We start from the raw sequence: 13,517 nt of genomic DNA, 5'->3' as shown, positions 1-13,517 counted from the left end.
AAATCCAGATAGGTGTCCTCCACACTCCACATCCGGTCCAACGGAGCAAACTTCGGATCGCAAAAATTCCTCCGCAGCATAAAGGGCTTTCCAGCCGCAATCTGTCCGGCTTGACGCAGCTTCTCCTTCGCAGCTCTCATCGCAGAGCGAGCGTCCTTGGCATCAGCAACGACCTTCTCTAAGCCCGTCTGCCTCGCCCGGTCTTCTTCCTCAAGAAGCTTGCAACGGTCAGCAGCGCCCTTTAACTTCACGGCCATCTCGGCCATCTCCTCCTTGCTTCGGCAGTGGGCAGCCTGTTCGGCTCTCAGCTCTTCAAGGGCTTTCTCGGCAGCCGCATCGCTTTTTCTGGCTTGTTGCTTAGCTCGAGCAAGTTCGGCCCTAAGACTCTCCATGGCGGCCGCACCATCTGCATCAAGCACACACATTGTAAGATACTGGCATAAAGCTCCCCTTACCAGCTGCCGCCCGATGAATTACATACCTTGAGCCTCATCAAGCCGCTTGTTGACAAGCGCGATGTCGGCATCTGCCACGTCAAGTTGCCGCTTTAGTTCGGCAAAATCATCAATCCGGCTCGACTCCGGACAATTCGCCACCTATATACAAAGGCGACATTTAAGACCTGGGATTATGATCCTCTGCACGCCGTCAATTTTGACAACGCACAGAGTCTCAGGGGCTACTATCTACATAGGGCGCATCTTACTTATGCGCAACTGCCAAAGTGTACATTATCTAACGTACCTCAAAACCCGTCAGTAAACTTTTGACGGCCTCATGCAATCCACTTTCTGTGGATGAAATCCTTTCAATCACCGTGCCCATCAATACACGGTGCTCCCTGAGATAGAAGCTCGCCCCAGCAGAATCTTTAGCTCCTCAGGCCGAGCACCAGACGGTGCCGGACTTGTCCTATGGCCTCTTTCGAAGGCCGGACGCGGAGAACCTTGGGGGGCCACATAGCTATCTTCCGCCCCTGCCGGATTCGGAGAAACCCTTCGCGACGACACCTCAGGGTCGCCCGCCTCGCTAGGCGGTACGACAGGGGGAGGCGTCCCGCTCTCCATCATCTCCGGAAGAAGATCCCCCGAAGACGAGCTCTGCTGAGAAGGGCTGAGGTCCGAGCTACAAGGTAAAATTTAGGTTAATCTTCTCAGATATAAATCCAGGATTTCTCTCATCCCTCAAAAGGAAAATCTTTCTCTACTTACGGCTCGCTGGAGGGCTGATCCCTTTGAGGGCGTAGTTCGGCCGTGGAACTCCCCGGCGTCGGACCCTCTGACGAGGATTTTTTCCCCCGCTTCGAGGCCATGGTCTCCGGGTCGTCAGAGGCGGCTCTCTTCTTCCCCTTAGGAGAGGAATTGTCGGTTCATCCCTTCGGAGCAGCCTCCTTCGAGGAGGCCATAGTTTCCTTGTCCTCCCCCTTACTTCCCTCCAAAGGCATTATCTTCAACATCCTGAAAAGCACGGGGTCCGGCCTGGTTTCGGGAAGGGGAGCCGGACACCTGATCAGCTTTGCCTTCGCTATCCACTCCTGTTTAAAAGGACAGCTCTTTTAGGGGCAAGTTTATGACAATTATACGGATAGCAGGTCCGGGCACAAGGTTACTTACTTGAGTATCCGGGCGATTGCAGCTTAGGCCTGCGTCCTCGGTCAAACCCGGACACATCGCTTGTGATCCGAAGAACAGTTTATACATCTCCGCGGGCGTTGCGCCCATGAAATGCTGGAGAGCCCGCGGTCCCTCTGGATTAAACTCCCACAGGCGAAGGGAGCGACGTTTGCCGGGCAATATTCGGCGAATCGGCATGACCTGCGTCACCTTGACCAGGCTGAGGTCTCCTTCTAAGAGATCCCTAATGCGGCCCTGCAACAAGGGCACGTCTTTGGGTAACCCCCAATCTAACCCTTTGCTGACCCATGACGCTAGCCGTGGTGGGGGACCCGAGCGAAAGGCAGGAGGCGCCACCCACTTGGTGCCCCTGAGAGCGGTGATATAGAACCACTCTCGTTGCCACAAGCCAAGCTCCTCTTGAAAAGAGCCCTCGGGCCATGGAGCATCAACATTCTTTCTTATAACAGCGCCTCCGCACTCTGCGTGCCGTCCCTCGATCATCTTCGGCTCCACTTTAAAAGTCTTGAGCCATAATCCAAAGTGAGGGGTAACACGGAGGAACGCTTCACACACGACAATGAATGAGGAGATATGGAGGATGGACTCTGGAGCTAAGTCGTGGAATTCCAGCCCGTAATAAAATAGCAGCCCCCTCACAAAGGGGTCCATTGGGAAGCCTAACCCCCGAAGGAAGTGGGGTATGAACACCACGCTCTCACCAGGCTGGGGACTGGGAATGGCCTGCCCTTGAGCAGGCAACCTATGCGAAATTTCGCCGGTCAAGAACTTAGCCTCTCTTAGCTTTAGCACGTCCTCCTCCGTGACGGAGGAGGGCATCCATCGGCCTTGAAGGTCGGAACCGAACATTGTCGAAGGTCCGAAGTGCCTGGAATCTGGAGCCTAGGGTGTTGGAGCTCGAGGCGACGGGCGAACTCGTTTGAGATTGGAAAAAGGAGTAAGGCCTTGGTCTCTTTATAAGAGGTTGAATACCTAGAGCCCTCCCCGTAACCGTTTGGAACTCGCCTTTAATCGAGGAAACGTGCTAACGGGCACGATTGGGTTACCCACGTCCGTATTGATGAGAATCCCGTAAAAGGGGGACACGATCTCTGCTTTGACAAGACGTGCCAAGGAAACCGCCTCGCAAAACGTGCTGAGGTGGAAAAGTAAAAACGATTCGAGCAAAGGACTTGGCCGTAGTGTGATGCCACGCTGCGGAATACGTCAGCAGATTAGATTTGTGTTAATATTATTCTCTCTATGGCAATATGTCGAAACTTATTTTGCAGAGCCGGACACTATCCTTGGTGTTTAAAATCTTCTTGAAGAACTTGGAGGAGGAACCCGCCTTGCAATGCCGAAGACAATCTACGCGCCGGACTCGTCGTCATTGAAGCCTGGTTCAGGGGCTACTGAGGGAGTCCTGGATTAGGGGGTGTTCGGGTAGCCGGACTATACCTTCAGCCGGACTCCAGGACTATGAAGATACAAGATTGAAGACTTCGTCCCGTGTCCGGATGGGACTTTCCTTGGCGTGGAAGGCAAGCTTGGCGATGCGGATATTCAAGATCTCCTACCATTGTAACCGACTCTGTGTAACCCTAACCCTATCCGGTGTCTATATAAACCGGAGGGTTCTAGTCCGTAGGACAACATCATCATACAACAATCATACCATAGGCTAGCTTCTAGGGTTTAGCCTCCTTGATCTCGTGGTAGATCTACTCTTGTACTACCCATATCATCAATATTAATCAAGCAGGAGTAGGGTTTTACCTCCATCGAGAGGGCCCGAACCTGGGTAAAAACATCATGTCCCTTGTCTCCTGTTACCATCCGGCCTAGACGCACAGTTCGGGACCCCCTACCCGAGATCCGCCGGTTTTGACACCGACAGATAGCAACTGCTATTAACTTGTATCGAACAACATACATTCCTAGTTTACTACAAGAGTGCTGATGGGACAGAATATCATATGAATATATAATGAGATAATTCATTTGATCGAACCTAAGAATTATAGTAACCGGGCAATACTTCTGATTAGATTGAAAAAAAAATCTTGTCTTTGAAACTCATGAATGGCTGACAAACTCAAATTTATCATCCAAAACATTGGCATGCTTTGGCATGCGTACATATGTGAGATACTTTTCCTCGTACTTTGTAGAAATGAAAATGTTTTACACAAAGCTCCTTTGAAATTCAAGCGCTGCACACGTACCTCTAAGAAAGCTAAGGCAGGTTTTGAATCTTGCAAATGCAGTTGACAAATATAGAGAGAAGACAGTAGGCCATATTAGTTGCTACATTTAGTTTCTCTCAAATATATTACATTTATTTTAACATTCAGAATTTTGATTTTATAGGAGTTTTTGGTTTGTTCAAAGAAAAAAAATTCGTTACTTTTTTTTAAGATAGTAGGCATGTTGGCTGGCTTTATATTGACGAAAGCCCCAATGACAGAGTAGGATTGCACAGAGTAAATCACCATTGAACCATGGTACGTTGCTAGGTGGGAGGGAAATATTTTTAGGAAGAAAAATGATGATATACTACGTGAAAAAGATGGGCGACAAAGAAACCTAATATATTAACTAACAAAAAGTAGCAGTGTCTCACTTCTACATCTATATACTACATGCCCATATATTCAACACTGTAGGGTAAATATGTTCGTAGACAATCACATTAGTGCGTATATGATTTCTTGTAGTGCTAAATGACTCGATTGATACGGATTTCAGGTATTTAAGGAGACCGTAAATTTGGATGAGCAATATCCAGAGTTAGTTGAAGAAGGAAAACTGATATTGAAGAAGTGCAGAGGACTTCCCCTTGCAATAGTCACCTTAGGTGGCTTCTTGGCAAGCCAACCAAAAACTGCTTTTGAATGGAGAAAATTGAATGAGCACATCAGTGCTGAGTTGGAGATGAATCCAGAACTTGAGACCATAAAAGCAGTCCTTATGAAAAGCTATGATGGTTTACCCTATTATCTCAAGGCTTGTTTCTTGTATCTGGCCATCTTTCCTGAAGACCAGCAGATTGCACGAAGACGCTTAGTGCGTCGTTGGATTGCAGAGAGTTACTCAAGTGAGGTACGTGGCAAGTCTGTGGAGGAAGTATTGGAGTGTTACTTCATGGAACTCATAAGCAGGAGCATGATCCTGCCATCTCAACAGTCAATTCATAGTAGGAAGGGAATTGACTCCTGCCATGTCCATGATCTCATTCGTGAAATTGCCATCTCAAAGTCTATGGAGGAAAGTCTTGTCTTCACATTGGAGGAAGGGTGCAGCTTAAACAACCAAGGCACGGTACGTCATCTTGCTATAAGCAGCAATTGGAAGGGTGATCAGTGTGAGTTTGAGAATATAGTAGACTTGTCCTGTGTACGATCATTGACAGTGTTTGGTAATTGGAGGCCGTTTTATATTTCTGATAAAATGAGGTTCCTGCGAGTGCTGGATTTGGAGGGCAAGTGGGATCTAGTTGATCATCACCTTCAGCACATTGGGAAGCTTGTACATCTTAGATATCTTTCTCTAAGGGGACATGCTGATATATTTCACCTGCCAAATTCATTGGGGAGCTTGAGAGAACTCCAGACACTAGATATTTCAGGTACAAGCATAATAAAGCTACCAAGGACCATCATCAAACTTGTGAAGATGCAACACATTCTTGCTAGCAACATAGGAAAGAGACATTTTGATATATATGTAAATGCAGATGAGCAGTCGCTAATGTGTTTGCCCTTACGGTCAGCGATTTGTTGTCTGGCATGTTGTGCACCTAATTGTCTGGCACAGAATCTTATACTTCAGGATGAAGCACAACTTAGCAGACGTGATGTATGCACTGCATTCTGTTGCAGCATATTACCTTATTACCTTATTATGCGGCAGGAGGACGAAATCCAGGTGGTATTGAAGTGCCAAGAGGGATTTGGAAGATGAAGACCCTGCACACACTTCGTACTGTGGACGTTTCAGTGGGGAAGTCTGTTCTAAAAGATATAAAAAAGCTCACCCGGCTGCGCAAGCTAGGATTGACAGGCATCAACAAGAGAAACCGTCAAAAGTTGTGTTCAGCAATTGCTCGTCTCAGAAGCCTGGTGTCATTGTTGCTGCAATCACACGGAGAGACACATTTATCAGGCTGCTTGGATGGCCTGTCCTCACCTTCAGAAAACCTGCAGAGCCTCAAGTTGATAGGCAAGCTGGTTAAACTGCCGAAGTGGATCCAGTGCCTCAAAAATCTCGTGAAGCTGAAGCTAGAGAGGTCGCGTATATCGGAGCATGATGCGGCCATACAAGTCCTTGGGAACCTACCAAACCTGGGCACCCTATGTTTATTGGATTACTCGTTCGTTGGTGAAGAGGTTTGTTTCAGTTTCTGTCGGGAGGCATTCCCAAGGCTGAAGGTGCTGCAGCTGAAATCGATAGGAAACCTCAGGTCGGTGGGATTTGAAGATGGAGCAGCCCCTAAGCTTGAGTTGGTGCAGTTTTATAATGGCATATGGAGTCCTAGTATTGGTTTGTTCTGTGGGCTACCATACCTCCCAAGCCTCAAGGAATTTATGCTGGAGGAGTCAGACTGGCAGTCCGGGGTTGTGGAAAACCTGCTAGGCCAGCTGGCAGAGAATCAAAACGGGCCTGTGCTGAAGAGCTGGAATCCTTGGAAGTAGCGATGTATCAACCTCCCCTTCTCTCTTGTGTATATTAATTAATATTCATGTATTATCACCTCTGTCCCTTGTAGTATTTCTTTTGATTGAGTTGATGAATCAAGACCGTCTAGGAAGGCTCATTTCATATTACTACTCCCTCCGTCCTTAAAAGAGTGTACTTCTAAGAAAGTCAAATTTTTTTATGTTTGACCGTATTTATACAATAATAGACCAACAATTATGCCATCAAATTAGTAGCATTAGATTCATGATAAAATATATTTCCGTCATATACCTATTTGGTTTCACAAACATTGATATATTTTTGCACAAACTCGGTCAAACTTTGAGATAGTTTGACCCTCAAACAAAGTTGGAAGTACACTCTTTTAAGGACGAAGGGAGTACTATGCACGTGAGAGATGCTACTTCCTTTGCGTAGGCACCGTGACAACAAATGACATGTCGTCCCGACTCTTGGATTTGCGTGCGCACTGTTTTAGCCAAGTAGTGGTAGTAATTTTTCATGAAATGTTTTAGGAAACAAAGAAAGTGCTGCATAACTGCCTCCCACTATATTGATCGTCTAGAGCACAACAGGACTGGATTACACTCCTAGAGTGGAGAAGTGGAGAGGGTCACGTGTCCACTCTGCTTTCAGGTTGGCACCCTGTTCCCCAACTGAAAAAACCTTGAGAGATGGGGATTGAATCCAAGGATCGCAATGACGAGAGAAAATGCTTCGTCAGTTGAGGAATGCACAGGGAGCTTGGACACCTCTCAGCAGAACTGGCGTTACGTTAATTCTTGGTTTCTCCGGTGCATCCTTTTCAGTGTCAACTTTGATGCTGCATCAGCATACTACAGATTTCCTGTGTCGTCATTTGTGAACAGAGCCTAGTCCGTTGAAGCCCAGACCATGGGAGGCTATGTATGAAGCAGCAGCAGCAGCAGCAGGAGATGCGATTATTTGGACGGGCTATCAATCACTTGAGCTTTCTTCCTTATGTGTTGATTGTGCATGGCAAGAGTAGAAATAATGGCGCTGAAGGACGTGGAGTTATTGGACCCGAGCTCAAATGAGCTCGTTATCCTGGGCGTTCAGTACTAGATATAGATCTGGGCGATTTCTTTATACAATTGCTCGTGGGCTGCTGGAAAAGGGACACTGTTGAGAAATACGTATGCGGTGGGCTGACGGCCGTTCGACTGAGACGAGGCGAGCCGTGGACCAGAATCGCCGTGCACGTCTGATCCGTGGATTAGGTTGTTGCCTTTTCCGGTTGGTGGGGTCAGGGGGAAATGGATGCACCGTCTAGTGTCTTCTCGGCCTATTGCAGGTTGGGGACTGGAGTCGTCGAGAGAAGGCGAGCCGGCGACAGACCATGGAGTTCTTGATGCAGTCCATACGCGGGTATGTAAATCCTTCTTTTTCCCGTGGTTTAGTCCCTGGATTAGTGATCTGTATTTAGTGCTTGAGATGGATTTGGTTCCTCATCGAACAGATCCTCTTTCCTGGAGGAGGCAGGCGAGAGTATGGTGCCACCTCCTGTGCCGGAGCAGCAACTGCCGGATCAGGGTGTGGTGGAGCAGGCACCGGCGATGAGAGATGGACTGGTGGCGGAGCAGGGTGCGGGGGAGCTGGCACCGGCGGATGGCAGCGCGGACGCCCAGATCTTGGCGGTCGCTGACGCGGCGGTGGAAAGGAGGGAGAGATCTCCCCCGGCTTTGGAACTGTCAACCGGAAAGATGAATCCCTGAGCCCCTAGGTGGAACAAAAGGTTAGTGATGTATTTGATCATGCATTCAATTTGGAGCAGGATAAAATGAGTCATAGTTTTGCTCAGTTAGTGTATGGATTATGACAGAATAGGAAGGAAAATCATATTTTTGCAGGATTTAAAAAATTCAAGGTGAGTTTAGAAAAATTGACTGCTGGATTAGAAGAACTAGGGCATAAGATGCACTTAGTTAATATGATATGATGGTTGAAACCTTGGAAACTAATTTCATAGTTGCCTGCTTTCGCAAGGTTGACGATTGGAGCTGCAGCACCTTGCCCAAACCCGCGCCAATGCATTTGAGAAGGCTGTCAGGAGCTTTGTTGGGAACCCAGCTGATAATATGATTACATTAGTTATTGGCACTAGATTTGACTCGGTGGGTGAGGCGTATGACTTCTAGAATTTGTACTCATGGGACAAGGGCTTTTGCATTTGATACAATAAGATCCAGCTGAACGTGGAGAGGACAAAATGGATGCAGGAAATAGTTTGTGGGTGTGCGGTGAGTACGAATTTTTGCTTCTAGGTACTACTTCAATGAATCAATTGAGTTGTTGTCAAGAATTACTAACTGACGAAATTTGGTAAACGTTTTGCAGGTGACAGCTGGTGTCGAGAACACAGGGTCCAAGCTTACAGTGAAGGTAGAATCAAGAATCTGATGTGGGCAAGTGGGCGCAGCAGGCTGTAGTACTCGTTTGGGGATGTCATAACATTCGACGCAACATACAGTACCAACCTATATGACATGCCTTTCGGCCTATTTGTTGGGGTTAACAAACACTTCCAGAGTGTGATTATGGCTGGTGTTCTTGTTTGCGACGAGACCTAAGAGAGTTTCAAGTGGGTTTTCTCAGAATTCGTAAGAATGATGGGTGGTTCTCCACTCGTGACCATACTTGCAGGTATTATCTATATTTGGAAAAATGATGAATCCTCCTTCTGTACTGTCGGCTAGCTGATGTATATTTTTCGTGCTACAGAGAGATGGTTGTTTATGATTTGTTCCCTTGTTTTGTAGACCAAAACCGTGCTATGGAATTGGCTATCGATAACATTATGTCGGGGGTGACACACCGATGGTGCAAATGGCACATTTTGAAGTAAGCAAAGGAGTCGTTGGGTGCTCTGTACACAAAGAAAGTGATTTCAGGGCTGGATTTTATAAAGTGATAAACCATATGCTGACAGAAGATGAATTTGATTAAGGGTGGGAATTACTGTTGGACAAATACAAACTAAGGGCACACCCATAAATGATTCGGCTGTTCGAGATTCAGAAGAAATGGGCTAAACCTTATTTCAAGGGTTTTTTGTACAAAGATGACCAGCTCACAGAGGAGTGAGAGTGCGAACCATATGCTGAAGAATCACGTGCCTCCTGGGTGCCCAATGCACATGTTTGTGCACAAATACTTGAGGCTACAATTCGACCGGGAATCAGAGGAGAACTATGAAGAGAAAAGAATGCAAATTGTAAGTGTTATCTTGAAAATATATTTCGTACGACATTTGTGCCACTCGTTGCATATAAAAGTTTACTTTAGAACGATGCTGACTGATGAGAAATACAGAGAAGGCCACTCATGAGAGCAAACCTGGCAGTGGAGAGGCATGCTAGCAAGATATATACAAGGGCCATGTTTGAGCAGTTTGGTCATATATTGTACGAATGTGAAGCTTATCATGTGGAAGAGATCGAGACACACAAGACATATGTTGCAATCCATAGCGAAGCAGAAAAGAGTAAGTGGTGTAGAGTGTCATACAAGGTAACTATGCTTGACGGAGGCAATGAATTCGACTGTGAGTGCGGACAATTTGCACACATGGGCCTACTTTGCAGTCATGTGTTGAAAGTTTGTGCTTAATGATTGCCGGTTCATTTTGATTCATTTCTGGTTGAATGATGGATTTCCCGATCCGGTATTGAGTTGTGGCTTTTCTGTCACAGCTGCTAGATTTCATTTGGGCCAAAGAAATACAAGCGAAGCATCGTGAAGAGGTGGACGAAGGATGCTCGGGACATACTGCTGCACACTTAGCACAATATCAGAAAGACAGTATGCAGAACATCCCGTACGCATAAAGGCACTTCACCATGTAATGCATGCGATGGAGCTGGTCAGGCTCGGTGACACCAGTGTGGAAGTGTACAATCGGTTGATGGACCTCTTCAAGTCGAACTTGTCAGTAATGTTACCGTACGCAGAAATTAGAGATGGTCTTGGTCTAGAGGATAGGCTTGCAGACAAGGGAGATGTGGTGAACCAATCAAACCCAATGATAGTAGTAAGAGAACAGAACCATAGTGGGCAGCAAGCTATGGCTGATTTTGGAGAGACTGACTCGATGTCAAGGACAAGCAACTGCTTGTCCTCTGTTTCATACTTGCATGTTGCCTTCCATGAGCTTTTGACTGTTTTCTGTTCAGCCCTGCATGCTGTCGCTACTTGTATATATCGTCGCATTAAAATTTCTTGATTGATCAGAAGAGCTTCTTTGTGGTGGTGGTGCCATTATTGCTTATAATTTTTTTATGTAGGTAAAAATGCTTTGGTATTGACGTCATGTAATTAGATGTAGCAGTGGCAACTCGTACGCCCAAGGAGAGAGATGGAGCTAGCTTCAGCCTTATTTTGAACTAATCTCAGGGGTAAGGTTTGAGCACACAGATCTCAGGTGTATTAGGAGATGGAGCGATCCATTGGTGATGCGTACGACTCTGTTTTGACAGGGGTCACACTGGGTGCAAGCATCGGCTGCGGCGCTGAGGTACGTGGCTCTAGTTTTTGAATTGTTTCTCCCTCTGATCTTTCTTCCTCTTGTCCCTTTCTGTAAGAATGGAAGCATGGTTTCAGTTTTCAGAAGGGGGGGTTGGTTCAGAGGCAAATGTGAACCAGGCTGCGTCTGCACGATCAGATGGGAGTGTTGTTTCCCGCATGTTGAATGGATCATTTCAGGTATGCCAATAATTTTGATGGGATGTTTCCAGAATGCAGTTCTTGTTTTGCATCAACTGTTCTTCCTTGAAGAAAACTGGGAGCTGGAACAATTTCCTGTCTTTTTGTTTTTCAACAGAGCTCGCCAGTTCACGGCCATGCGCTGGTGGCTACTGTCTACATCGATGATAAGCTTCATGTTGATCCGGAGGCTGCTATGGAACCAGAAGCAGGTGGAGTGGAGGGGACTGGCGAGCACGATCCAACTGCTATCGTATCTGCTGACTCATGGCCATGACAGCGAGCAATGGCAGCAGAGGAATCTTGCAGTGGAAGGATGCGGGAGGAGCTGAATTAATGGGTGCCGTGGGGGGACGTCCGTTTGGTGGCTGACGACTGAGCCGTGGCTCATGATGCAACTCTTCATCTGAGCCGTGGTTGTGACAATGACGGCCGTTGCATTTAATGCGGTGGTTGAGTGGGCCACAACCTGCGAAAAAGCCCGGCATACTCCTCCAAATACAGAGTAAAATACTGACAGTGGTCCGAATCTTAGCGCTACACAACGGCTGAGATAAAGGGAACATCTGAGCTCGAGCTCAGAATATGACTTTCGCGCTGAAGAAACGAAGCCTCGGACACTCAGAAGCTTTCTGTTTTGCTTCCTGTAGCGTGTTCCTTTTTTTAGGGGAGCCTGTAGTAGTGATCTCTGTTATCATCGTACTCCCTCCGTTTTTATTTACTCTGCATATTAGGTTTCACTGAAGTCAAACTTTGTAAAGTTTGACCAAGTTTATAGAAAAAAATATAAACATTTAACATAACAAATCTATATGATGTGAAAGTACATTCAATAATGAATTTAATGGTACTGATTTGTTATTGTATATATTAATATTTTTGTTTCTAAATTTTGTCAAAATTTACAAAGCTTGACTTTGACCAAAGCTAATACGCGAACTAAATAAAAACGGAGGGAGTACGTTTCGGGAGCTCCTACATGCCACTTTGCCACGCGTTGTGCACAGTGAAAAAAAAATCAAGAAGAAGAGCTTGGGTGCCAGTGCAAGGGATCAAACCCTGCACCTCCCACTTGTGAGTGTTTGTCGTTTGCGAGACCAACTAACGAGCTTCCTTCAAAATTAGGAAAACGTGTATAATAAGAACCAGCAGCCACGACCACGTCTAAAACATTGTTTTGAATTTTGAAAATGCGATTTTCCTGTTTTTCTTCTCTTTATTAGCTTTTGGTTTCTATTTTTCTTTCCTAATTCCTTTTTCTGAAATGAAATTCTCAACAATTATTAGAATTTTTTATCAGACTGTCTGCAAATGTCCAAAAAAATTGCATTTCCAAAAAAAACGAGATTCAGAATTTTAAGAACATGTTCCCATTTTATCAAAATGTTTTCAATTTCTAAAATTATAAAAATATGAAAAATGATTTCAATTTTAGAAACAAGATCCCATTTTTTAAAATATGCGTGCATTTTCAAAAAACATTCGCAGATTCAAAAATTGTTTGATTTGAGTTTCTGAGGAAATTTAAATTGGGAATATTTTCTGACATTTTGAATAACTCTTGAAAAACACGAACATGTATTGAAAAACTGAATCAGTTTTTGAAAATTCAAATAGTATAGGAATTTATGAACCAAAATTTTAAAACCCAAACAATTGTTTAATTTGAATACCCGAACAATTCTTGAAAATCATGAACATTTTTTGAAGAAATCGATCTTCTTTGACAATTTGACCATTTTGCTGATTTTATGAGTGAAATTTGAAGACACGAACATTGTCACAAATAACAAACAATTTTTTAAATCAATAAAATCTTTTCAAATCTGCCAGTGCTTGGGCCGGCCAATAAGCGCCCGATGGGAGCGATGTTGACGCCTATTTGGGCCAAGGCCTAAGCATTTTTCTTTCTTTTCTATTTCGTCATCTTATTTGTTTATTTTTGTCCATTCAGTTTTCTTATTTTTGAATTTTATTATTATCTTTGAAACTTGTTCAAAATTTTGAAATATTCAAATTATGATTTTAAATTCTTTCTAAAAAAGGCCGATAAATGTCATATGACTTGGAATGGTGCCTTTAATTGGTCATACAAGGTCATGGAAAACCCAAACAACTTGGCATGGTGCAACCTGCATACCAAGTTTGACACAATATGTCAGACATGTCGCAACTTGCATACGGTGTCTGAAATCGTTCAAACCTGGCATGGTTGCTACTATGGGCATGCCCACCTTCTTGCAAAAGTTGAGGTCATTTTAACAATGTCAAAAAATAGATCATATTGAATGGAGGGTTTTCGGGTAGGCCAGAAGGCTCCGTCTGAGTGCATGTTGTTTCTTGGTATCCTTGAAATTGCCCCTTTTCTCCATGGCCTTGTATGAACAATTAAAATCACCATGCCAAGTCATTTGCCTTTTCGACAAGTTTTGCATTTTCTAGAGTTTTCCTGGTTAAAAAAGATCGATAAATGACCGG

At 45.1% G+C, this 13,517-nt stretch overlaps 1 protein-coding gene and 1 pseudogene across 5 annotated transcripts; both read left to right on the top strand.

Moving 5' to 3' along the window:
* Window positions 1–6,310, top strand: part of LOC125547362 (disease resistance protein Pik-2-like) — a 29,748-nt pseudogene extending 23,438 nt beyond the window's left edge.
* A 1,220-nt stretch (window positions 6,311–7,530) lies between these two features.
* Window positions 7,531–11,907, top strand: LOC125546295 (uncharacterized). 5 transcript variants are annotated; one of them, XR_007300541.2, is made up of 9 exons: window positions 7,534–7,706; window positions 7,798–8,073; window positions 8,325–8,578; window positions 8,676–8,981; window positions 9,098–9,552; window positions 9,651–10,732; window positions 10,814–10,851; window positions 10,938–11,039; window positions 11,158–11,907. XR_007300541.2 is itself a non-coding variant. In XM_087514349.1 (8 exons), the coding sequence occupies exons 6-8, from the start codon at window positions 10,771–10,773 to the stop codon at window positions 11,314–11,316; spliced, it is 342 nt and encodes a 113-aa protein (XP_087370475.1). In that variant the 5' UTR covers window positions 7,533–7,706; window positions 7,798–8,073; window positions 8,325–8,578; window positions 8,676–8,981; window positions 9,098–9,552; window positions 9,651–10,770; the 3' UTR covers window positions 11,317–11,907. The 5 variants fall into 5 exon arrangements, 1 of the variants encoding a protein (XP_087370475.1); XR_015599179.1 differs by having other exon boundaries at window positions 7,535–7,706; window positions 9,651–9,848; window positions 10,031–10,851; XR_015599178.1 differs by having other exon boundaries at window positions 7,537–7,706; window positions 9,651–9,822; window positions 10,031–10,851.
* Window positions 11,908–13,517: the final 1,610 nt, after the last annotated feature.

Source organism: Triticum urartu, chromosome 3A (assembly GCF_056163025.1).
Source record: "Triticum urartu cultivar PI428250 chromosome 3A, HENAU_Tu73, whole genome shotgun sequence".
Lineage (NCBI taxonomy): Eukaryota > Viridiplantae > Streptophyta > Magnoliopsida > Poales > Poaceae > Triticum > Triticum urartu.
Note: the sequence above shows the minus strand (reverse complement) of the source record. Positions and strands in the feature narration are given on the sequence as shown.

Coding starts and splice junctions, on each gene's coding strand:
- LOC125546295 (XM_087514349.1), top strand. CDS start 10,771: ATGGAGCGATCCATTGGTGATGCGTACGACTCTGTTTTGACAGGGGTC. Junction 10,852..10,937: donor GCATCGGCTGCGGCGCTGAG/GTACGTGGCTCT, acceptor GCATGGTTTCAG/TTTTCAGAAGGGGGGGTTGG. Junction 11,040..11,157: donor TGTTGAATGGATCATTTCAG/GTATGCCAATAA, acceptor GTTTTTCAACAG/AGCTCGCCAGTTCACGGCCA.